A 26,749-nucleotide genomic window follows, 5' to 3' on the forward strand; every position below is an offset into this window, starting at 1 on the left:
TATGATTTCTGTACAATGTGTGCTACACTATACTGACACTAAATATTGACTGGTATGATTTCTGTACAATGTGTGCTACACTATACTAACACTAATTATTGACTGCTGATTTCAGTACGATGTGTGCTACACTATACTAACACTAATTATTGACTGCTATGGTTTCTGTACAATGCGTGCTACACTATACTAACACTAATTATTGACTGCTATGATTTCTGTACAATGTGTGCTACACTATACTAACACTATTTATTGACTGCTATGATTTCTGTACAATGTGTGCTACACTATACTAACACTAATTATTGATTGCTATGTTTCTGTACAATGTGTGCTACACTATACTGACACTAAATATTGACTGCTATGATTTATGTACGATGTGTGCTACACTATACTGACACTAATTAATGACTGCTATGATTTCTGTACAATGTGTGCTACACTACACTAACACTAATTATGGACTGCTATGATTTCTGTACAATGTGTGCTACACTATACTAACACTAAATTGTATTGGAAAGCTTGACTGGTAAAATGGTCTCGATATTTTTTTGTGTTACTATATCTTTTTGGGGAGTTGCAATCCCGTTTTCACAAAACAAAATACTAATTGGTCATTGAAGATGTGGTATGTATGCCAATGAGACAACTCTCTACAAAAGAGGGACGAAAGATACCAAAGGGACAGTCAAACTCATAAATCTAAAACAAACTGACAACGCCATGGCGAAACATGAAAAAGACAAACAATCAACAGCACACATGACACAACATAGAACACTAAAGAATAAGCATCACGAACCCCACCAAAAAACTAAGGGTGATCTCAGGTGCTCCGGAAGGGTAAGCAGATCCTGCTCCACATGTGGCACCCGTCGGACAAGAGACTAAACAACACAGACTTTAACAACATTATGTCACATTGCGGCTTTCAACAAGTAGTAACATCTATAACCCAAAGTCAGCTATAAAAGGCATAGAATTGAAAAATGTAGACAATTCAAAAGATTGATTGATTGTTGGTTGCTTAACGTCCAGTGGCAAATATTTCATGCATATTCAGGACGACAACTAACGGCTTGATTTATATACAAAATCGTTAACGACAAAAAAATATAATACATAGCAACAAACGACAACCACTGAAACACATGATTCTGACTTGAAACAGGCGGAGTAAAACTAGTAAAGAATAAACTAGTTTAGAGGCACCTACCCCCCCCCCCCCCCTCTTCCTCCAAAAAAAACCCAGTGTGGACGTGGCATGGTACTTATTCCTTCCATCCCCATCAAAACACACTTAGTAAAGATCTGACGGTAATCGGAGTTATTTCTGACATCTAGTTTAAAGCCATTAACATCTAATTAAGAATAAAATATCAATCAGTACACAATCAGTCCAACTTCCAATGGATTTAATTAAAAGACGTCATTTACAGTCAGAGAGAAAAATATAACCTTGCCCAATGCCAAGATACAGGAATCGACAGATTGTAGAGCCATGAAAGTGCATGTGTATATATAAATTAAACTAATTTTGATTTTATCAAAGCTGATAGGTTGTTTATTGAAAATATTTGTGTTCGAGATATAAAATGCCTCCAATGATTGGTATTCCGATTGGAACTATATACGCACACTCTTATTGCAGTTCAAGAATTGTAAATATTTCCTCAGCAAATATTTACAGTTACATGACAATTTGTTAAAGTGAGATCGCCATGACCAACACAATTTGATATCTTGATTGTTTTGTTTGCCATCAAAAGATTGACCTTCTACTTTCCAAAAACAAATCTCTTTTAATCACCTAACTACGTTTCATTATACTCACCATCTATTTTTTATTATTTTTTTTTTATGATATAACAATGATTACAAAACAAGTATGGGAGTACTCACAATTGCACACTGCATCGGACAACTAATCAGTTTCAAAACAAAATTCTAGTTGCATCTTTGTATTTTTTGAGGACGCGCTTATGAAAAAGCAATAAATTTGTATCAGAAATGTTGAAGCACTTGTTAGATGTGGGCGGTACAACTTCACAACACATTTCATAATAATGTAATAATGAAAACGTGTTTAAAACATTCTTGCAAGTATCCTGCATTTATGACAAGAAGAAAATTATTATTATGTTAGCATAGAGTGCAAAATAACCATATGTGATTGTCCATATTCCATTTGAAGCATTGGCATTAACAATGTCCTTAATCCACTCTCCAACAATGTCATCTAAAATTCTTAACGATACGGGTCCTTTCCTCAATATAACGTCATGGAAGTCTTCTAAACGGAAATTAGGACCTGGAAGAAAATAAAATAGAAAGGTTCATGGTGAAATATTTTGCCGAAATGTTCGTATGAACTCATTGATTCCTTTGGTGCTGGTTACTGCTCTTACCGTTTGATTCCATTGACCGTTAACGATTACCTGTACGCTACCAGTCCTTCCTTTCATCGTTATAATAGATACTTACTAGTTGTCATGTTGAAGACAAGCAACTTATATTGTAATTGTATTATTGGAAAGTGTTGTCGTATATAGATTACTTAGAAGTTTTTTTTTCGTCAATGAGACACAAACTCAAAGACACATACAATTAATAAATAAAATACAAATATCTTTTTACTTTTGATTGAAATAAGAGTGAAACAAACGAAATACATCTTCTATTTAACCCCACTAATTCGCCTAAGTTCCGAAATTGTAGGTACGAGTCTATTCAAGAGAACTGACGAAAGTCACAAAAAGGTCAATCATTTATAAAGTATCTGTTTCTCTTTTTATTGTTTGAGATTGTCGTCGTCTGCATAATCATGTGGGTGTTTAAAAAGAATCAAAGTAAAAGAAAGACAATCATTGCGGTTTACTGACAACTATAGCGAACCACTGTTCAAAAGTAAAAAAAATCGATCGAGAGAAATCAAACCCGTCTTACAAATAAAAATGAGGGAAACAAATCAATAATTATAAGATGAAAACAGAACAACAGTCACTGAATTGCAATACAAATAAACGCCTAAATACATAGAAACGGACCTCCATATTCCTGACTAAGTACATGACATTTGAAGAGAAAATGTTGGTTTGAACCTTTGTTTTATGGCTAGCCGAACCCCAACTTGGCGAGCTTATAAGGTAGCAATACACAATTAGGAAATAACTTAAAATTGACACTCGTAGTTTTTAAACACCCTCTTTCCCCTCCTTTCTAACAAATAAGGCTTAATATTTGTGTTATGCATGTATATATTTATTGAAAGAGAAACTTCAATAGATTTGATTTCTAATGGTAATAATGGTGAAATATAATCCCTTTTGGGAGTAACCATGGCAACAATCTGCATTTCTATTATACAAAATATTGCAAAAAAGAGGGGTGAACATGTCACAAAAGTCTCCAAAATTTGTTCCAAAGGAAAATTTCAATCAATTGCAGTGTTACCTTTCCTGAAACCATAGGTTTATATCTATCAAGTGGTCCCAAAAAAATCATATGCATTTCTGCTCGTTTTTCCATAAAATTGAATTGAAAAGATCGAGCGCAAAATCTTTGTTGATAAACACTACAATAATTTATGTACCTATTCATATTTAAAAAATTCACCATGGCCATAATGCGAAACTAAACTTCTAACCGTGTATTGCTACCTTAAGGATTAACATTTTTTTTTCCAATTCCACTTTAAAGAGATTTCTGTTTTCTGCTAGCTAAAACGAGCAAATTGGCCTGCTAGTTTTAAAAATCGGTTCAGAAATAAATATTTTATGAAGGTTAGCAGTTGACACTGAAATGCAACAAAAAAGTGATTTTATGAAACATGCCATGTCAAAGTGCATTTTCGCCTTGTTTTAGTCAAATTTCTAAAACTATACCTTCTGTGTCTGTCTTTTCTTGTTTAAAAAAAAACGTAAATTAACCTTAACAGCAGACAAATTTTACAAGTTAAAGCCATTTTAAAGCTCTAGAATGTCAATTTTGTTGTGTATTAGCATACCAAAGCCTTGGTTAAAATTTAGTAAATACTGAATTTATTTATAACAGCGGGAAAAAATTTAGACTTAATTCATGCTAAATTGTGACTTTATACTTGCTAAAATAATAAATTTGATTTAGTCGCATGAAAACATATAAAGCGTTCCCTTCTATGGTTTCTACATAACGCGCATTCTTCTTTTCCAAGAAGTAGTCAATAAAGTATCAATTTAAGACCGAACCAAGTCTTTGTGTCAAAATGTCTATATTGGTTGCTAAGAACAATGAACAACAAAACTAACATATATTGTCATACTAAAAGAGGGACGAAAGATACCAAAGGGACAGTCAAACTCATAAATCTAAAACAAACTGACAACGACATGGCTAAAAATGAAAAAGACAAACAAACAACAGCACACATGACACAACATGGAAAACTAAAGAATAAACAACACGAACCCCACCAAAAAACTAGGGGTGATCTCAGGTGCTCCGGAAGGGTAAGCAGATCCTACTCCACATGCGGCACCCGTCGTGTTGCTTATGTGATAACAAATCCGGTAAATAGTCTAATTCGGTAGGTCACATACATGAAAGGGAAGGGGATTGTAGTTACGATGAAAGGAACATATCGGATATCATTTGTGAAACGGTTATTCCATAATGGTCAACCAACTCGTGATGGCGTCCGTAAAATTTACGAAGGGATGATTTCAACTTCACCATTTGGAACTCTTGGTTTAATAGCTTTCTTGTGAACAGTAACCCTCTATCAAGAAAATCATGATAGGAAATGCAAGCACGGGAATATCGTATCAATTGGGAGATATATACCCCGTATGCAGGTGCTGCTGGAATGTTGCTACTTAGAAATGGAAAGTTCACAATTGGAAAGCTGAAATCATCTCTTTTGTCGTAATGTTTTGTTTTCAACCGACCCTCAGTGTCAATTTCTAGATGTAAGCCAAGATATGAGGCCGACTTAACTGTATCTGTAGTATCCTTTATCTCTAGCTCGATTGGATAGATGCGTTCCACATAGTCACCAAATTTTGAATTATTTAGTGAAAGAACATCATCTTTATAGCGGAAAGTACAGTTAAAGGATATTGCCAACTTCTTCTCTTTCTTCCTGAGAAGTTCCTGCATGAAGTCAGCCTCATAAAAATAATGAAACAAGTTGGCAAGTAGAGGGGCACAGTTTGTTCCCATTGGAATGCCGACAGTTTGTTGAAAAACACGTCCTCCGAACGTGACAAATATGGTGTCAATCAAGAAATCAAGCATCTTGATAATATCAGTTTCAGAGAATTTTTTGTTTGAATAAGAATGATCCTTTACAAAGTAGGATTTATCCCTCCCTAAGACAAGATACTTGTATCTACGTTAGCCATTCTTTTTTTATGAAGCAAAGCAATACCAACTCTTTCAATTTGTCTTTTAGTTTGGAATGTGGAATACTAGTGTAAAGAGTAGAAAAGTCAAATGTTTTAATACTGTTACAAGATGAAAGAGAGTTAGATTGTATGTACTCTAAAAGATCTTTGGAATTTTTAAGTATCCACATCTGATTCACGCCCCCTCTAGAATAGGCAGTTTCACAATAACTTTGAATCCCGTCTTTGATTGCTTAAAGATGTTTCTCTCTCAGAATTGTATCTATAATCTAAATATCAATAGATTTGTTATATGATTTGTCTAAAAATAAGCAATTCTGTGCTTTGTCAAATGCCATAAGGTAGCAATACACAGTTAGGAAAAAAACTTAAAATTGACACTCATAATTTTTAATAAACCTCTTTCCCCTTCTTTCTAACAAATAAGGCTTAGTATTTGTGTTATGCATGTATATATTTATAGATAGAGAAACTTCAATAGATTTGATTTCTAATGATGATGATCATAATGGTGAAATATAATCCCTGTTGGGAGTAACCATGGCAACAATCTGCATTTCTATTATACAAAACATTGCAAAAAAGGGGGGTGAACATTTCACAAAAGTCTCCAAAATTTGTTCCAAAGGAAAATTTCAATCAATTATAGTGATACCTTTCCTGAAACCAAAGTTTAATATCTATCAAGTGGTTCCAAAAAAATCATATGCATTTCTGCTCGTTTTTCCATAAAATTGAATTGAATAGATCAAGCGCAAAATCGCTGTTGATAAACACTACAATAATTAATGTACCTATGGGCGGTACGGATAGGAAAATACGGACTGTCAAACAGATAAATGGCCTATAAAACATGCTAAAAACAATCTAAATGTACATATAAACCCATTAAGAAGGCTGTATTATTCTTCAATTATCTAAAAATATATTTTATTGTACCAAAACTTTCATATTTAAAAAATTCACCATGGCCATAATGTGAAACTTAACTTCTAACCGTGTATTGCTACCTTAAGGATTAACATTTTTGTTCCAATTCCATTTTAAATAGATTTCTGTTTTCTGCTAGCTAAAACGAGCAAATTGGCCTGCTAGTTTTGAAAATCGGTTCAGAAATAAATATTTTATGAAGGTTAGCAGGTGACACTGAAATGCAATAAAAAGTAATTTTATGAAACATGTCATGTCAAAGTGCATTTTCACCTTTTTTTAGTCAAATTTCTAAAACTGTACCTTCTGTGTCTGTCTTTTCTTGTTTTAAAAAAAACGTAAATTAACCTTAACAGCAGACAAATTTTACAAGTTAAAGCTATTCTAAAGCTCTAGCATGTAAATTTTGTTGTGTAATAGCATACCAAAGCCTTGGTTAAAATTTAGTAAATACTGAATTTATTTATAACAGCGGGAAAAAAATTTGACTCAATTCATGCTAAATTGTGACTTTATACTTGCTAAAATAATAAATTTGATTTAGTCGCATGAAAAAATATAAAGCGTTCCCTTCTATGGTTTCTACATAACGCGCATTCTTCTTTTCCAAGAAGTAACCAATAAAGTATCAATTTAAGACCAAACAAAGTCTTTGTGTCAAAATCTCTATATTGGTTGCTAAGGACAATGAACAACAAAACTAACACATATTGTCATACTAAAAGATGTTTCTCTCTCAGAATTGTATCTTTAATCTAAATATCAGTAGATTTGTTATATGATTTGTCTAAAAATAAGTAATTCGGTGCTTTGTCAAATGCCATAAGGTAGCAATACACAGTTAGGAAAAAAACTTAAAATTGTCACTCATAATTTTTAAACACCCCCTTTCCCCTTCTTATCACCAGCCCAGTAGCCAGTACTCCGGTACTGATATGAAAATACGGATTTTTGTGTTATTAAATTTGCTGTTACAAAATGTTAAAAATTATTATAAATTAAGGAATGTATCTCCCTCATGCAAAGCTCTGATTCATTCACGGATTTGGCTATACTTTATGGAACGTTTGGATTTAAGCTCTACATCTTTTATATAAGCTTTGGATTTTACATATTTTGGCTTCGAGCATCACTGAAGAGACATTATTTGTCGAAATGCGCATCTGGTGCAGAAAAATTGGTACCGTTAATGTTATTCTAACAAATAAGGCTTAGTATTTGTGTTCTGCATGTATATATTTATAGAAAGAGAAACTTCCATAGATTTGGTTTCTAATGATCATAATGGTGAAATATAATCCCTGTTGGGAGTAACCATGGCAACAATCTGCATTTCTATTATACAAAATATTGCAAAAAAGGGGGGTGAACATTTCACAAAAGTCTCCAAAATTTGTTTCAAAGGAAAATTTCAATCAATTACAGTGATACCTTTCCTGAAACCATAGGTTTATATCTATCAAGTGGTCCCAAATAAAATCATATGCATTTCTGCTCGTTTTTTCCATAAAATTGAATTCAAAAGATCGAGCGCAAAATTTTTGTTGATAAACACTACAATAATTTATGTACCTATGGGCGGTACGGATAGGAAAATACGGACTGTCAAACAGATAAATGGCCTATAAAACATGCAAAAACAATCTAAATGTATATATCAACCCACAAAGAAGGCTATATATTATTCTTCAATTATCTAAAAATATATTTTATTGTACCAATACTTTCATATTTAAAAAATCACCATGGCCATAATGCGAAACTAAACTTTTAACTGTGTATTGCTACCTAAGGCAATGTTAAAAATGTATCGCTAAAATAACAATACGTTAAAAACCAACACAAGAACACTCCGCAAAGAGAAACGCATTACTAAATAATAAAATGATACATAAATGTTGGAGCATGTAAACAACAGAATAACAACGATCATCTTCAATTAACGACAGCATAGGACTTCACAAAAAGTTACGTATTTTTATGACGTATGTATGATCTTGAAATTCATACAATTAAATGGAACGCAATCGAAAGACAATTACTTTCATAATACTAGTTGAAATATTATCATACTTTTACGGCATTAAAAGGCTACTTTGAATTAATGCTGTGACGACGCCATAATTATTTGGACTAACGCAATCCTTTATTTATGCAGTGGTTCTAGTTTATTAGGTACATCATTTTGCTTTCTTATATATATCATTACCAAGAATATTCTTTGCACGCCTTCTTAACTGCTTTATTTTCATCTCTCCGACCTTATATGCGCATGCCCTTCCTGGCCATGTTATTATCATATCGACCTCATTTTCGATCTCTTGTTGGTCACTTCCTGTATAGTTCCGAATGTAATCGATTCCTTGTTCCCTTGACCAACTAAAAGAGTAAATGAGTTTATTGAAGATAACACATTTGCTAATTTATCAATATATAGTCTATCTTAAATACTTTTTGCATATAACATACACATAGGATACATTATTTCATTCATACACCAACTTGGCTTTTTTGTAGTTTGTGTTTGTTAGTGACATTGCTTTTACTGAATAATATCCCATGATGCTAAGATATTTATTAATAGATATAGTAAGATGTGGTATGATGAGATAACTCTCCATCCAAATTACAATTTATAAAAGTAAACCATTATAGGTCAAGGCACGGCCTTCAACACGGAGCATATTAAGCATACTTAAATCATACATTTACCCAAATGCGTGTATTCCGGTGTCCACCACTAACCTACAAGCTCTGAGTATTTCAGATATGAATCTCCCAAGCCTGCAAATATAAATATAATACATGCGTTAGACATGCACAAGAAATGGACTTTACAGAGACGTGTGCACTTATTCACAAAACTAAAAATAAAAGCTAGGATAGTACTTATTCGTTATAAACAAAACAAAAACAAAGGACAAGATTAAGAATGGAGATGGGGATATGTGAAAGAGACAACAACCCGACAAAAGAGCAGAAAAAACATAGTCCACCAATGGGTCTTCAACAGAGCGAAAACACCTTGCACACCCGTAGTCATTCAATGCAACAAAATCGTTGGTGCGGCAATTTCACACATATAAATATGTTTTGCGTGTTTTTACTGTTTATATTTCGTCTTTGTTCCCGCTCCTTGTTTTCTTGTTTTCTCATGACTGTGGTTGTCTTCACCCTTATTTGTACGAGTTTTTACTGTGCATTTTGGTTTACTTTCATAATTGTTGGCTGTAATATGCCGTTTCTTGTTTATAAAAAACAGTTACTGTAACCATCTGTACTATTTTAGAAAATAATCTTATTTGAATTTGGAAACAAAACAAAACTGTCACAGATTTCTAATAAATATTTTTCGTTTTATTTATGTCAAATAACTGAACTGTTGAATAAATGGGGATATTTTTAAAGAAAGCCAAGTGTTTAGGACAAATCGACCCAATTTTTTTCTCAGACTTAGACTAACGGAAAGGGTACTTATACTTGATATTGATCGAAAAAAAATAATAATTAAATCAGTATATTATTACATGTGTTTAGCTGCCAAATTAATGCGCGCAAATAGTAACCAAAAGCTGCGCGAAAATGTAATGGTTATGCGTGCAAATGTAATGGTAATGCGCGCAAATGTAATGGTAATGCGCGCAAATGTAATGGTAATGCGCGCAAACGTAATGGTAATGCGCGCAAACGTAATGCATCGGAAAAGTCAAACTGTGTTTTGGGTTGTTTAGGGGAATATGAAGGACCATACAGGTACAATGCACAGATTATGAAATGCTTATTTTCCCGAGGCACATAATTTTACTCTTTTAGTCTGTGTTCATTTCACAAATGGTTATGGATATGCTTTCTAGACGTATTTCTAATCCGTTTTTCGTATACTGGCCTTTTTCGATACATTTGGATATTTCGACTTGTTCAGTGCAACTTTGAAATCATTGGTAAGATTGGTCCGCCATTTGCAGAAAATCTGTCATAATTTAGAACTAGAAATCGACCATAATTTAGGTAACTAAAAATTGTCACAGATTGGGGATGGCATGCCGCCATTATTACCATAGATTATAAATTGAATACTGAAGTAAGATCTATATCGCTTTATAAGTAGAAACATTGATTTCGATATCAAATTGACTAAATCATAACTAAATATAAGATTCTATACTGATAAACACCAATGATCATACATCCTGACGGTACTAATAAGTGATGTAAATTCTGTAATGATGTATTTACCCAAAATCCGTCGGATGTGAACTGATCGATACTTTGTGTTTTATTTTTTTTTCAATTTTTTATAAAACCCTTTTTTTCCCTGATGTTATAAAATTACTTGACTACAGTTAGCTGAATATCTATGTAAATTACTCACTGGATACTCAGGGACATTACGCAGTGAATTAAGATCTATTCTGCGTGTTAAAAAGATTAGTTTTACTCGATAACAGTATAACTTACTTATCGTATACTGTTGAATATAATCCCATTTCTGATCCTAAATATTCAGCATATAACGCCCATCCCTGAAAATTTCAAAATAATTAGGCAGAAGTAATGCTTTTTTTTTCAAATACATGTCTGGGAATCTTTCTTCTATGGTCACTATTTAGTTTGCTGTTTTAAAATTGCTCACATGAAAATTTATCTTATACAAATACTGAATCCAGAAGAAAACACCACAAAACTTTGTCGTGTGTGTACCATGCTTATGATAATTGGGGTATTTTAGTTACCTTCCCTACCTTATGCCTTCGCGAATGAATTTTTGAATTGAAAAAAAGAACTTATTGTCAAATAATAGAAGAACTGAAAATAGTTAGCATAAAAAAGAAGCAGATAAAACTACTCATGAAAAGAAAAAGATTCACAAAGAAGTGTTGCTAAAGATATTCAAGAAGTTAACGAGATATCAAGATGCAATATAGAATAATACTATATAACAAGGCGTAACAGGAACTACTAAAATAACCCTTAAGGCAAAACAGACTACGTTAATCGAATCCTCCGGACAAACAATGCAATCACACAAAGGCAATCAACAACTAATAGCACATACGTTAATGATGAATCTTAATTACCAAAGTACATGTTCAAAAAGGCAAACAAACATTTTGTTTACCGATATATTTATTCATAAAGCTCGAATCATTTTAAGACTTTGGGCGATATATAAGTAATTCATTTAAAATTGTTTGATTTTGGAGGCTGTTTATTTTTCTGCAAGATGTCTTCATTATTATGTCGACAGTTGACTTCACTGTTTCTATTATAGATAAAAGCATGTTTAAGGAATTTCACACTTAACCCATGGTTGAAATTAGAAGGGTAAAATGTACCTGTACCATTATTTGCATCCATCTTGTAACTCTCTGACACGAATAAACGCAGTGAAAGGAACTATATATCTAATATTACTACATACCTCGATATATGCTGTATAAGTTGGATAGCTAAATGGTACTGTGTGAAGTCCAGTGTGGAATATATTCTGACGATAGCGGGGAAGGTTTCTACTAAATGCATATGAATTCTGAAAAGTACATATCAATTAGGTGTCAATAACTTTTGATAATGTGGGTATGCCTATACATAAGGAGCATTAAATTATCTTTTTTAAAAATACATTTTGTTGTTTTCTTATATATAATATACTTTTGAGTATGGTCATAAAAATAGACGACTTCTATTATAAACTCCTGCTTTGAATTATTTTTGTTGAAAAATACATTTACCTGGAAATGATGACCAGGATTGGCCTCATGTAATACCAATGGAATCGTCAGTAAAGATGATCTGAAATGATGTTCATTTAATTATATCACTATTATAGTCGGATTTATAAAAAAAAATTGTACATAGTTTGCTTTTTCTATCTAAGAAAACATATGATACCCTTAGAATTTATAGCGACAAATTTCACCAACGAATAACTAGAGGCTCTCAAGAGCTTGTGTCGCTCACATTGGTCTATGTGCATATTAACAATGGACACAGATAAATTCATGACAAAATGGTGTTTATGTGATTGTAATGTGATTGTAGATCTTTCTTTACTGAACAATCTTGTTGCTACAATTATCTCTATCTATAATGAACTTGGCCCAGTAATTACATTGGAAAATATTTCCTAAAAAATTACAAAAATTAACAAAAATTTATGAAAATTGTTAACAATTGACTATAAAGGGCAATAACTCCTTAAGGGGTCAATTGACAATTTTGGTCATGTTGACATATTTGTAGATCTTATTTTGCTGAACATTTTTGCTGTTTACAGTTTATCTCTATCTATAATAATATTCAAGATAACCAAAATCTGCAAAATTTCCTTAAAATTACTCATTAGGGGGCAGCAACCCAACAACAGGTTGTCCGATATGTCTGAAAATTTCAGGGCTAATAGATCTTGACCTGATAAACAATTTAACCCCTGTCAGATTTACTTTAAATGCTTTGGTTTCAGAGATATAAGCCAAAATCTACATTTCACTCCTATGTTCTATTTTTAGCTATGGAGGCCATCTCGGTTGGTTGGCCGGGTCACGCCACACATTTTTTAAACTAGATACCCCAATGATGATTATGGCCAAGTTTGGTTTAATTTGTCAGAGTGGTTTCAGAGGAGAAGATTTTTGTAAAAGCTAACGACGACGGACGCAAAATGATGAGAAAAGCTCACTTGGCCCTTTGGGCCAGGTGAGCTAAAAATACAGCTCCTGATAAATATAAAATTTTGCAAATTATTATTTGTTTTAGGGGAAGGGAATTAACAAAACATCACAAACAAAGCCAACAAAAAATATCATGTAAAAATTAAAATCGTTTCGTAAACCTTCTTCCAATTAATGTTTATTGCATAAAATGTTGAGATTATAACAGTGCATATGAAATCCCCATATGAAGAATCGACAGAAGTACAATGGAAAATATATCAGAGTAGGACGTATTGCTAACTTATCAACAAGTAAGTCATTTAAGCTTACAAGCTTTATTAAGTAAATGGCAGTTGAAGGCGATTGGTTGGAGATTCACTACATGATGCCCCAATTCTATCAAAATACCATGACGTCAATAAACGTTATAACGAAAACAAGAGGCTGTCACAACGACAGCAAACCGGATTTATTAACATTTATTTGTGTCCTGGCAATATCACAAGAACCATAACTGATGAATGCTGAAAGTGAAAATCGTCAATATCAAATTTGACCTCCATTTTGTAGTCAGTATCAACATATTAAAATTTGAAAAGCTTAGATTGAATGGTTCATTAGTAAATGCAACAACGTGAATGGAAACACCATTTTACGATCTTTCAAGAACCATAACTCCTGAACGGTAAAAGTCAAAATCGTCATTATTGAACTTGACTTCTATTTTGTCATCAGTAACAACGTATAAAAATTTCATAAGCTTTGGTTGAATGGTTTATGAGAAAATGCACGGACACGACTGGAAACACCATTTTTCAATCTTTCAAGAACCATAACTCCTAAACGGTAAAAGTCAAAATCGTCATTATTGAACTTGACCTCCACTTTGTCATCAGTAACAATATATTAAAATTTGGGAAGCTTTGGTAGAACAGTTCATGCGTAAATGCACGGACACGACTGGAAACTCCATTTTTCAATCTTTCAAGAACCATAACTCCTGAACCGTAAAAGTCAAAATCGTCATTATTGAACTTGACCTCCATTTTGTCATCAGTAACAACATATTAAAATTTGGGAAGCTTTGGTAGAAGAGTTCATGCGTAAATGCACGGACACGACTGGAAACTCCATTTTTCAATCTTTCAAGAACCATAACTCCTGAACGGTAAAAGTCAAAATCGCCATTATTGAACTTGACCTTCATTTAGTTGTCAGTAACAACATATTAAAATTTTAAAAGCTTTGGTTGAACGGTTCATGAGTTAATGCACGGACAACATTTGATTGCCGCCCGCCCGCCCGGCCGCCCGCCGTACATCCCCAAATTAATAACCGACATTTTTGTCACAAAAATCCGGTTAAAAATAATATAATTAATAGCGTCTTTAAAGACATGTACTAAAACAAGTTATATCATAGCTAGGGTGTTTAGTTTCCACAAATTCTTACGTTGTTGGATGACTTCTTGGTTTTGAATGCATACCTGTTTATAGAAGGATTAACATTTATATAGAAAACGTTACTTCTGTATGACCCTAAGGATAAATCTTTTCCATCAACTATTGGAAGTAATCTGAAAGGAAAGACCAAATACGGTTAAAATCATAACATTGTAAACGTATCTGCACTACTTTTTTTACAGAAATTTGTTTTCCATTCAGGATGATCATGCTTATATTAGTATTTTGTTCAGTAATTATTTAAAATCTTGGTCGTTTTTATGATAACAAATCTACGTACGTAGGTAGATGTTATATACAATCTACATGGAATTATATATGATCTATACAAAATACTACCTAATGGCTGTCTCATGAAGGTCCACACAATAAGATTGCCCTATTTGAAACATGTTATCTGCTTACCTTCATAATTCATAGTGAAACACAATTTTATATACGTAACGCGCGTCTGGCGCAAATACTAAATTTCAATCCTGGTATCTATGATGAGTTTATTTACAACTACTAGGTCGATGCCACTGCTGGTGGAGTTTTAATTCCCCGAGGGTATCTCCAGCCCAGTAGTCAGCACTTCTGTCTTGACAAGAATTATTATTGAAAAGGTCATAATCATAAATCAACTGTTGACAAAACGTTCAATTATTGAAATACTAATGCTTTTCTACCTCAGGAATAGTTAACCTTTGATGTATTTGGCAAAACTTTTAGGAATTTTTGGTTCTCAATGCTTCTCAACTTCGTACGTTATTATGCTTTTTAACATATTTTGATTCGAACATCACTGATGAGTCTTTTATAGACGAAACGCGCGTCTGGTGCAAATACTAAATTCAATCCTAGTATCTTTGATTAGTTTATTTACAACCACTGGCTCGATGACACTGTTGATATAGTTTTAATTACCCGAGGGTATCACCAGCCTAGTAGTCAGCACTTCTGTGTTGACAATAATAATTAATTTACATGGTCATAATTATAAATTAACTGTTTACAAAACTTGGAATTATTGAAATACTAAGGCTTTTCTACCTCAGGAATAGATAACCTTAGATGTATTTGGCAAAACTTTTAGAATTTTTGGTTCTCAATGCTCTTCAATTTCGTACGTTATTTGGCCTTTTAACATTTTTTTATTCGAGCATCACTTATGAGTCTTTTATGGACGAAACGCGCATCTGGCGCAAATACTAAATTTCAATCCTTGTATCTATGATGAGTTTTTTTAATGAGTCGCCATCCATTATTTTACTTACGTGACTTTGGGTTTCTGTAACTTGTAGAAGACTGTATCCAGTAGTGTGTCGTTCACAGTTTCTAAAACGTCACGTACCATCAAAAACTGCTGATCCTAGTTAGCAATAGGAACATTATTATTCAATTAGATTAAAAAAGAGTTATAATACCCAAAATTTCATTACTAAATTGCAAAGAGCAAATATCAAAAAGAAGCAGATATATGTGTTGATGAGTTGTAAACATTTTCTACTATTTTAGCTACACCTGCAATTTGGTAAATGACATAAAATGTTTGACGGTTCATTTGAACTCTATCAATAATGGAAATAGCCCCAGCCAAATTAGCAATTATCATTATATAATGTACTGCAATTCTTGAAACACATGATTCCCACGCACAAAATATATGTACATATAACTCTTCTTGTATTATATTACGAGATAACTTAATAATTATAATCGAAACATAGTGGTATACTCACTGGCGTGATAGTTGTATGATATTGTACATGTTTGACAAATGTTGTTAAATCTGTGTTAAAATTCAACTGATTTTTTATCTGTAAAAAGAAACCATTACGTTATACTAAATACTAAAGGTTTACCTTCATCAGGAGCGCTCAATGCCAAATACAGCCCGTAACAGAGAAGTGATCGAATTGATGTTTCTTTACCGTCAAAATTAGCTACGTTATCGACAAACTTAATTGAGTAGTGACCGAACTATTGGTACTTTAACGTTAAAAATATTGACAATGCTGTCTGGCAAACTTTCATGTGTCGAAAATCAAGTTTAATACCGATAATATTGAAAATAATTCTAATAATATGAAACAAAATATGTCCATGCACCATTTCGATTGTGCGAAAAGTAGTCATTTCTTCAAAGTCAGAACAGAAAAAAAGATTTATGGAGGACGTCTTGATAGTATTATTTCCTTTACAATTTTACCCAAAACTAAAAGAAATATACTGGTAAACAATTAAAAAGGTGTTTGATAGGAATGAAGTCCTTTATTTTTCGGACTACAATGTGTACCGTATGTGTGATGGATTTGGATGCAATCAATAACTTTGAAATTTTTTCTCATATGTATTCACAAAAGGGAGGACTGGTATTTTATTATATTAGTTTAACATCTGACCTTCTTTTCTGAACATGGGCACTATCCAAGGCCAAATATGTTGTCAAAAATTCTTACTTTTGAAATCCAGAATGTACACGTATGTTTTTCTTAAAACCTGAGTTAATTCCGACTTCGTATCATTATTACCAGAGACCCTTTATCAAGAAATAAAGCTGGGATTATTTTTTTGTTGGTAAAGTGGAATTTAAATGTCACGGATTGTCAGGTCTCGAAATTTAGGACGTAAAAAAGCTCGCCGGAACTTTGGTTTTTAAATCTTTTTTTCATGTAGAACGGTGTGAATTATTCAGCTTGAAGCAAGAAAACTCTTCGATCAAGCGAAGGAATCTCTGGTGTTAATTTACCAATTTTTGTCGAAATACACATATATTTCTGCTTAACCGCGTTAATTGAACAACTTAGTGCTAACACACATATGCTAAGGCACGAAACATTTGATTTTCAGGAGGGGAAAAGGGGGGGAGGGTATATAGTTATATATCTCAGAATATTTTAATAACCGCTTCGCTGGTCAGATTTTTATGCCCCCGCCTTTAGGCGACGGGGCATTAAGATTTACCCTTGTCTGTACGTCTGTACGTCCAGTCTATAAATTTTTTGTCAAAATATATATCGGCTTGTGTATGTCGGATTAGTTTGATATTTGGTCTGAAGCTTTATCAAGGTGAATTGTACCGTGTCTCCCCTTTTCAGGTCTGTCATTGGTCTACTTCCTGTTTGGCGGGGGCATCTGTGTCTCATAGACACATTTTCTCTGTTTTCTATTACAGTTTATACAGGAAAATTTTGTGATATATGACAAAATATTGAGGCAGCAGATTTTTTAAGTCAAAATCAGGGTCAGAATATTGTTTTCATATGGAACCTTCGGTAAATAGGAAAATGAAAAGATATGGGGTAATTTACAGAGAGATCACATTCCATCCATGAGAAAAACGGAGGGAATTTAAAAATCTAGAGGTCTCCACAAGGCTTTCAACAAGGGTGGAATCTCACTCCTTCTGAAAAGTTCTAAATCGCCCCAACGTGTACATACGTTTGGTCATCAAGAGATTCTGGTTTCTCTTTTTGTGTGTCATAAACAATTCGGATTTGAATTTAATTTACCGAACAATTTCCGTACATTGCATCTTAGGACGGTCAGAACATTTTAAGGACGCAACAGATCGAAGTACAACTTTAAGTAGTACATAGATGTACAATAATTCAGCTTCCCGTACATGTTCATGAGGTTCTAAATTTTGAATGTTGATTTCTTTAAAAAAAAAAAACACCATTTTTTTTACAATAAAAAATCTCCGTTAACAATGAAAAAGTTTGACCATGAAAAATCACATATCTAAGAAAAGCAGTCGTTTAATTGATTATAAGAAAGTTTCAGTATATCATGTCAAATTTCTTTAATTTGAAAGTTTTCCTTTAGTTACAAATGTAGCTCCATGTCTGTAGGTGAAATAAAAATGAATGTCTCAGAAAGTGGTGAATTAGTTTCCATAAATGACAGATGAATCGGACCAAGCTTAGTAACTTACAGTAAACAGACTACTGTAACATTGATGCACTCGTCGAACTGTTTCCTCGTAACAAATGATAGAAATTTCGGAGATCCCGTATCAAGTTGATCCTTTACCGTTAAAATGAAAATGCCAATGACAGAGGTTGATTATAAAAAAATCTTTTACTGTGTTAAAAAAAACTTCGACTTAAACAATGGAAACTTACACGTTGGACATGAAATATTTTGTCGATGTAGAAAATTAAATTATGTCACTTCTTAAATAAGTTTGTCAATAACGTAACTTATTCTGAGGTAAAGAAACGCGAATTCGATCACTACTCTGTTACGGGCTGTATTTAAAAGCCAAGAACTGGAAACAACTGAAGACCCATATGACCAAAATAACATAAAAAAAACCCAATCCATATAAGGCCACCTTTTCCTGAGGGAGTTGAAACCGTAGGTCGATATTAAACTGTAATATTCGAAGTTCGATAACTTGAGTTATTCCATATTGATAGAACTTGTTTTTTCCAATATTAAAGGGACTATGAATAGAACAGCTCATTTACTTGTGGAAACGGTATATTAATCGCAAAACGTCGCGAGCTTTTAGATGTTTTTGTGGGTTTTTTTTTCTAAAATTGATTGTAACACAGTGATGACTGCTGTATCCATATTTTGACTATTTTATTTATTATGTCTGTTTTGTTCACGCATTGTTTTAAATATAACGGAATTTGATGAGACTGTCGTACAAGTGAGAGGTTTAGCGCTATAAAACCAGGTTCAATCCACCATTTTCTACATTTGAAAATGCCTGTACTAAGTCAGGAATATGACAGTTGTTGTCCATTCGTTTGATGTGTTTTGTCATTTGATTTTGCCATGTGATTAGGGACTCTCCTATTGAATTTTCCTTGGAGTTCAGAATTTTTGTGATTTTACTTTTTTTTACCTGTTTAACTATGGTACAACCATTTGATGTACAATTGGTTTTATTAATAATTTTTAAAATATACCTTCTTAATAAGAAACCTGATGTTCGATGGTTGTCGTTTGTTGAAAGAGTTCATAAGTACTTCGCTCCTCGTTTTTTTTTTTTGTATATAGATTAGACCGTTGGTTTTCCTGTTTAAATGGTTTATACTAGTACTTTGGGGCCCTTTTTAGTTTGTTGTTCTGTGTGAGCCAAGACTCCGTGTTGAAGGCCGTACTATACCTATATTGGCCTGATTTATAACGTATCAATAAACGAAATAAAAGTATGATTGAAAACAACATACGGAAAGCACTGGAGTAAATAATCCTGACCAACAACAACAAACGACAAGCACAGTGAGTGCAGAATCCTTAGAGACAGAATGTAAAAGTTTTAACATTTTTAAAGTGCTCAGATCTTCCCTAACCTAGGACAATAGTGTACATAAGCTTATCATAGATGTGTACAGATCCCAATATGAACCCACAGTTAAAATCTTTTAATTCAGCAGACTGCTTCTATGCACAAAATCGACTGACAAAAATACACACATAAAATAACCGATACTTATACCTAAGGCGTGTGCAATTTCAAATGAAAGTGAATAGTATCGACAGGAGGTATATCCAAAAAATCTCGTCACTGTACATTAATACATATTTATTTATGTTTTAGTTGATAGTTTTTGTTACAATGGAAATTGAAAATCGAAATCCAGAAGGCAATACACAAACAGTACGAAGACATTTAATTGACAAGTAGACGTGTATAGACTTTGTCAGAATTTGTCATTAATCTAAAATGAAATATATTGACCTTATTAATCTGTTTGGCTATTCTTTCTACTTCGTCTAAACCTGTCACGTGAGCTTCGTCGGGAGACATATCTGATGTAGTATGGAATTTCAGACAAGCTTTGTAATATCCTATACCATTTCTCATGGAGTGAAGACCGGTTGCTTTTCGGGTAGCTGGAATGTATTCCTGAAATTATCATTGATTTGTTTCATTGTTCATATAATGTATCAATCAGTAATTTTATATATTTACTACGGAAATGAAATACACAATATGTTCACACTGATAGATTAGAGGCAACAGAACGTCTGTCTATAAATCAAAACAAAGCATGTTCAGAAAAACTCTATCAACAATAGTAGACAACGAAACGCCACAAGAACTTTTTGTTCAAATACTTACGTTAACCAGGAAAGATTTAAGCTCAACAAATGCTTCATAAGCCATCTGAACTTGTCTTAAAATTCCTTTATCTTGAAAGGATCTTTGGGCAATACTGAAGCAAAAAAAAAAGCAGTAGTTTATTAATATTATTATTCAAGCTGAGGGATTAATTAGTTATATTACATAGAATTCATTATTTCATGTTCGACTTGAAAGTAAAATATCATATCGAATCTAACGCAATTGTGAGGTTTCAGGTGTTTATTCATTTCACAGTTATGCAATGCATTCATATGATAAAGACATAATATTTCAATCAGTTTAATTGAGGGATGGAGCTGTCATGTCAGTAACTGCTAGTAGTCCTTTGTTAATTTATGTATCATTGTCATTTTGTTTAGTTTCTCTTGATACCTATTCAGACATCGGACTCGGACTTCTTTTAAACTGAGTTTTACTGTGCGTATAGTTATGTGTTTGTTTTTCTACACTGAAAAATTTATAGAGCGCCCTATATAAAAAATAAAAATTACTCTAAGGCGCTGTACATTCAGCATGGTAATAAAAACAAATCAAAGACAAAAACATAAAACACACTGTGTTAGATTCAAGTACTAACATGAAATATAAAACAAAAATGCCTAGCACTTCGGTGTTGACATGAATATCAATTATGTGATCATTTTTATAAATTTCCTGATACAAAACTTTTTCGAAAAACTAATAGATTACCTTAGCCGTATTTGGCACAACTTTTTGGAATTTTGAATCCTGTATGCTCTTCAATTTTGTATCGTTTGGCTTTATAACTATTTTGATATGAGCGTCACTGATGAGTCTTATATGTAGACGAAACGCGCGTCTGGCGTACTAAATTATAATCCTGGTAACTACCTACCATAATATAAGAGGTCCATACAAAAACACCATTGTAAAACAATAAATTAAAAAATAAATAGCAATCTAGGTTAAAAGCATGCAAAACAAGCAGAATTCCTTAAAAGGTATACAAACAAAATGCTTTAAAAGTTTATACAAAACCAGATAAACTAGTGAAAACCCGTAAAAGAGAAAGGAAAAAGTCTGATTAAAAGGCAATGCGATAAAAATGAGTTTATAGCTTAGATTTAAAACACTCTAAGGACTTGAATTGTCTTAAACTGTTCGGAAGATTATTCCAAAGAGATGCCGCTGCCCAATCGAATTGTATTTCACCGTTCATCTTAGTGAGCACTTTTGGAATGGTAAGTACAAAATGTAGTTTAGTTGTGCTTGAACGCAGAGATCGGTTTGGTACGTGCGAATTGACCAGTTCCCGAATGCGCAGGACCAATGCCATTCAAAGCGTAGTACACATAAGTAAGTATATTGAATTGTGGTCTGTATTGGACGGGTAACCAATGTAAATCGGCAAGTATCGGCGTAATATGTTCATGTGTTCTTGTCCTGGTGATAAGACGAGCTGCTGTGTTTTGTACATTTTGTAATTTGTTCATCGTAGTTTTGTTAATACCGTTCGGCAGAATATTCCCATAATCAAATCAATTGACTATTTAGTCGAGATGTTGTCTCTTGACATATTCCCCATTTCCATTTTCAATTTTATTTAACATTTTTTCAACATAATAATTTGAAAGTTCATATACATTTGATTGTTTGGTACGTACGAATATACATATAATGCATGTTAATAAGTGAAAGACATCTAAATAGGAATCGATTCTTCATAAACTACAACACACCTACTATTATTCCGTGACAGAAATGGAGATAGGTGTAGATTCATGTCATTCTGTAATCTTTCTATCACATTCACCTACAATAGAACGTGTGTCAGTAAGTTTTGGAGTATTATAGTGAGTTAGGGAGTTATTGTGTTGATATGTTTTGGCATGTATAGTGATGTGTGCAAAGCTTTGTTTATAAACATCCTATATATGGAATTATATTTTCTAACTAGTTTGAGCTTCATTGGTAACGCGTTTTATCATATTATTACTCACAAACTAGAACATCTGAGAAAATCAGTATATATTATTTATCTTATTGTTTAGATTCATAAGGTAATGTCGGACGACGGTATATTCTTTACAGAATACATACAATTGATATGTTTTGGGTCAGTATTCAATGTTAACTCTATATAATTAATGGCAGATAATATTACATGCATACGTATTACGGTGTATATTATACAGTACAAGATAGACACAATTAGTCAAATTCAGAACGTACTAATTAAAACAACAAAAGCTGATGTATTTTTTATGATACTGGTTTGGTAGTTTCATATTCCAATGACGCCTTCTTTTAATTTATATATGTCATCCTACCTTACTTCTCGTATATATACTGACCCTAACCGATATGTGCCTATAATTGCAAATGTTGCTCGCTCAGTGGAGAAAGAACTAATGAAAATGGTTTGGTTTGGCAAGAGCAAGTGACGAACCCAGTGTTATCAGGACAATGAGATTGGCAAGCTTAAAATGTAAAGCTATAATTACTCACCATTGATGACAAATGGTTTGTCCTTTTTAATCGTATTGCCTTCCTCATCAATGATACCTGTTCATAAATCTGGAATAACCATTTAAATGAAGCATTTAGGCATGAAGTCTTTATTCTTGTTTGGACCAATTTTTGCTCATTGTGATTTTAACAATGTTTCCAGGTTTGTTATCAATGACTTGTGTTTCTGTCAGTTTAAGTAAATTTACATAATACATATATACAGGTAGAATTTCAAAGCGACGCAAACGGATGAGTAGTTCACTTAATTTTTTGATACAATAATAGTCCACCATCGACTCATTGTTGGTATAAAGCGTTAAAAAAAAAATAACTATTATGTGCATACGACATAGGGGTTCCCAAGTATTAATGCAACAATTAAAACGACTTTTAAAAAGTTGGAATACCACAGCAGTATAACAAATAAACAAAAAGTATTTTTAGTATTTACCTACGGTAAAAAGCTCTCCAGAGCTTATGTTTGTATTGTTATATCGTTATGTGAACGGCATAAAATTGAAACTTCCGTATTCGTATTGCCTACCTGTACGGGTAAATGTTCCAAGTCTGTAGAATATATACCTTCTAGATTATTGAATGGATTCAGGGCACCATACCTTAAAAGATATAAAAGTAAAACATGGCTGAATAAACCAGTCATTCACGATAAATGTTGATTTGTTTTTGTTTAGTTTTTGTTACAACGGCTTTTGGTCTTTGTTATTTTGGTACGAATCAATCTCGGGCTACTAACTATTATTTAGTAATGTAGAATTATAATTTGCGTATAGTACCAGTGCTCCAATATTATTTGTTTGTTTATGATGCTAGTTATACAGTGTATGTCAAATGCTGTTCTTTAATTTGTCTTTTTAAATTTATTAACATTTTCTGTTAGTCTATTTTTGATAATATATTTTTGAAGTGGCTCGGTATTTATACATCCCGTCATTGTGTTATTGTGCTATGGTATTTTTTTGTTTTCTTGTGCTTCATTTCTGTTTGTGTGCGTCGTCTATATGCCATTTTTTTTCTTTGTTGACATATTTCCTTGTTTTACAGGGATCAAGGTTATAACACAATGGTCACTTTTGTTCCCCTATTTTTAATATTTTTACCTATTATATAGATATAAGAAGATGTGGAAAGGGTGCCAATGAGACAACTATCCATCCACGTAATAATTTGTAAATGTAAACCTTTGTAGGTCTAAGTAAATAAAGGCAACAGTAGTATACCGCTGTTCAAAACTCATAAATCCATGGACAAATAACAAAATAGGGGTAACAAATTAAAATTGAGGGAAACGCATTAAATATAAGAGAACAACTACACAACATTAAATAGTAACACACACACAGAAACGGACTACGCATTAGACAAATTCCTTTGAGAATAACAAATATAACATCAAAACCGAATACATGAATTTGGGATAGATAAGTACCGTGACACGTCTTATAGTGTTGTGAATTCGCACTCAAAAATAAGAGAAAACAAACGACACAACGGAAACACAACGTTAAAATGTAACACACACAGAAACGAACAATAATATAACAACGGCCATATTCCTGACTTGGTACAGGACATTTTTAAAGGAAAAAATGGTGGGTTACATAAGTAAGATCTTCCACACAGATCCTTGGCTCACAGCGAACAGCCAGCTTTAAAAAAAGCCCCAAAATGACTAGTGTAAAACCATTCAAACAGAAAAAAAAAACGGTTTAATCTATATTAAAATGACAAACGACAAACACTTATGAACCAATACTTTTAAAAATTTACAAATTTTATGAAAAATGTTAAAAATTTACTATAAAGGACAATAACTCCTTAGGGGGTCAATTGACCAGTTCAGTCATTCGACTTATTTGTAAATCTTACTTTTCTGAACATTATTGCTGTTTACAGGTTATCTCTATCTATAATAGTATTCAAGATAATAACCAAAAACCGCAAAATTTCCTTAAAAATTACCAATTTAGGGGCAGCAACCCAACAATGGGTTGTCCGATTCATCTGAAAATTTTTGTTTATATAAAATAACAAAAAAGCATTATAAACAGTATCAACAGGTCGAATTAATAAGAAAATACGATTTGAGAGTACTCGCAGTTACTGACAGCTAGTTAACAGTCAAAAACAATTAATAATAAAAAAATCATGCATCAGAGACTAAAATCAACTAAAACACGTCCCAGGGATTTAGTATTTTAACGTCATGAACAGTCACAGAAGACATGACTTGTGCAATGCCAAAAATAAATGTATCGACAGGTAGTAGGATAGTGAGGAGCGACTTCTATAGAGATAAAAATTAACGTGTCTGTGTCTCTATACATCCCGCCTTATAGTTCGTTTCTGTGTATATTGCATGTTTGTGTTTCTGTTGTTTCGGTGTTCTCCTCTTGTATTTGATGTGTTTCCCTCAGTTTTATTTTGTAAGTCGGATTTATTTTCTCTCAATCGATTTATGAATTTCGAACAGCGGTATACTCCTGTTGCCTTTAACTGAATAGAAAAAGCTTTTACTTATCAAGAAACTATAATAGGTATTAACTTAACAAAGTAAGTGGTGAAAATCCACACATAATTATATACTCACATTACCCATCTATGACCTCTGACAAATGTTTTCACATAGTCCCGTAAGATTCGAAGATTTATTTTATCTTCTGAGGCCAATGATTCTAGGTTTAATTTGTTTATTTCTGATAGAAGTTCTTTATTCAAGTTCTGAAAGTAAATAATAAATATTTATTAATTCTATGTATTATATCCTAAAATAAAGACTCTTAGGTGTAAGGTATGTTTCAAATTGGTGCAATATCATGAATTTTAATTACCAATAATTATTCTATGATGTAATTCTATGATTGATCTACCGGTTAAGTAGAATCTGACTAGCCTTACAAGCCTCTAAAATCATCGTCTACAAATCGTGTGATGCATATTATGAGGAAAAGCGAACTTAACAATGGCGAGACATTAATAGAATCCGGTTGTATGACAAGGCATTTATCAAACTGAAGAAAATATATTAATCATAACTGCATTATAAATTCTCGTGTGTCAGTCTGTCAGATGCCATGACATGTTTTCATGACGAATAATCCATACAAAAAGTGAATAATTGGAAAGTGTATCAATAATTTGTTAGTTGAACGATACAAAGGTAAAGGAAGCAGCTGAACCATATATTTAATTCAGGCCATTTTAAAATTAAAGTTGACTTTATGAAATGAGTAGAAGACGCGTGATGACCAATGAGGTTATAATCCACAAGTGTTCAAATGATGTGGATTTTAGAAAGGCGTTCGAAATTTACAAAACATATACCGTTAAGTCAACTATGAAAGAGGGACGAAAGATACCAGAGGGACAGTTACACTCATAAATCGTAAACAAACTGACAACGCCTGGCTAAAAATGAAAAAGACAAACAGACAAACAATAGTACACATGACACAACATAGAAAACTAAAGAATGAACAACATAAACCCCAACAAAAACTAGGGGTGATGTCATGCTCCGGAGGGGTAAGCAGATCCTGCTCCACATGTGGCACCCGTCGTGTTGCTTATGTTAAAACAAATCCGGTGAATAGTCTAATTCGGTAGGTCACATTATAAAAGTCATCGCAAGACCAAATTTTAAACGGTTCAAACGAAAAAACCAACGGCCTGACATTTGACAAGACAACTAACGAAGAAGAAATGTGATATACAGCAATCAAAGACAAC

At 32.8% G+C, this 26,749-nt stretch overlaps 1 protein-coding gene across 4 annotated transcripts in view; it reads right to left on the reverse strand.

Annotated features, from left to right (window-relative positions):
• Positions 1 to 2,063: 2,063 nt before the first annotated feature.
• The window catches only part of LOC143066955 (uncharacterized), a 32,466-nt gene continuing 7,780 nt past the window's right edge, over positions 2,064 to 26,749 (reverse strand). Inside the window, exons 3-17 of one of the 4 annotated variants that reach the window (XM_076239828.1) lie at positions 25,611 to 25,741; positions 23,547 to 23,619; positions 23,000 to 23,068; positions 22,231 to 22,304; positions 20,507 to 20,600; positions 20,123 to 20,290; positions 16,161 to 16,238; positions 15,696 to 15,790; positions 14,463 to 14,552; positions 12,056 to 12,116; positions 11,746 to 11,853; positions 10,782 to 10,846; positions 9,036 to 9,107; positions 8,533 to 8,702; positions 2,064 to 2,320 (exon numbers count right to left, since the gene is read on the reverse strand). In XM_076239828.1, coding sequence (XP_076095943.1) covers positions 2,124 to 2,320; positions 8,533 to 8,702; positions 9,036 to 9,107; positions 10,782 to 10,846; positions 11,746 to 11,853; positions 12,056 to 12,116; positions 14,463 to 14,552; positions 15,696 to 15,790; positions 16,161 to 16,238; positions 20,123 to 20,290; positions 20,507 to 20,600; positions 22,231 to 22,304; positions 23,000 to 23,068; positions 23,547 to 23,619; positions 25,611 to 25,741 — 1,545 coding nt within the window. In that variant the 3' untranslated portion in view covers positions 2,064 to 2,123. Of the gene's footprint in view, positions 2,321 to 8,532; positions 8,703 to 9,035; positions 9,108 to 10,781; positions 10,847 to 11,745; positions 11,854 to 12,055; positions 12,117 to 14,462; positions 14,553 to 15,695; positions 15,791 to 16,160; positions 16,239 to 20,122; positions 20,291 to 20,506; positions 20,601 to 22,230; positions 22,305 to 22,999; positions 23,069 to 23,546; positions 23,620 to 25,610; positions 25,742 to 26,749 lie in introns of those variants that run through there. The other 3 variants (XM_076239829.1, XR_012975809.1, XR_012975810.1) reach the window with 3 other exon arrangements.

This window comes from Mytilus galloprovincialis, chromosome 3 (genome assembly GCF_965363235.1).
Source record: "Mytilus galloprovincialis chromosome 3, xbMytGall1.hap1.1, whole genome shotgun sequence".
Classification (NCBI taxonomy): Eukaryota; Metazoa; Mollusca; class Bivalvia; order Mytilida; family Mytilidae; genus Mytilus; species Mytilus galloprovincialis.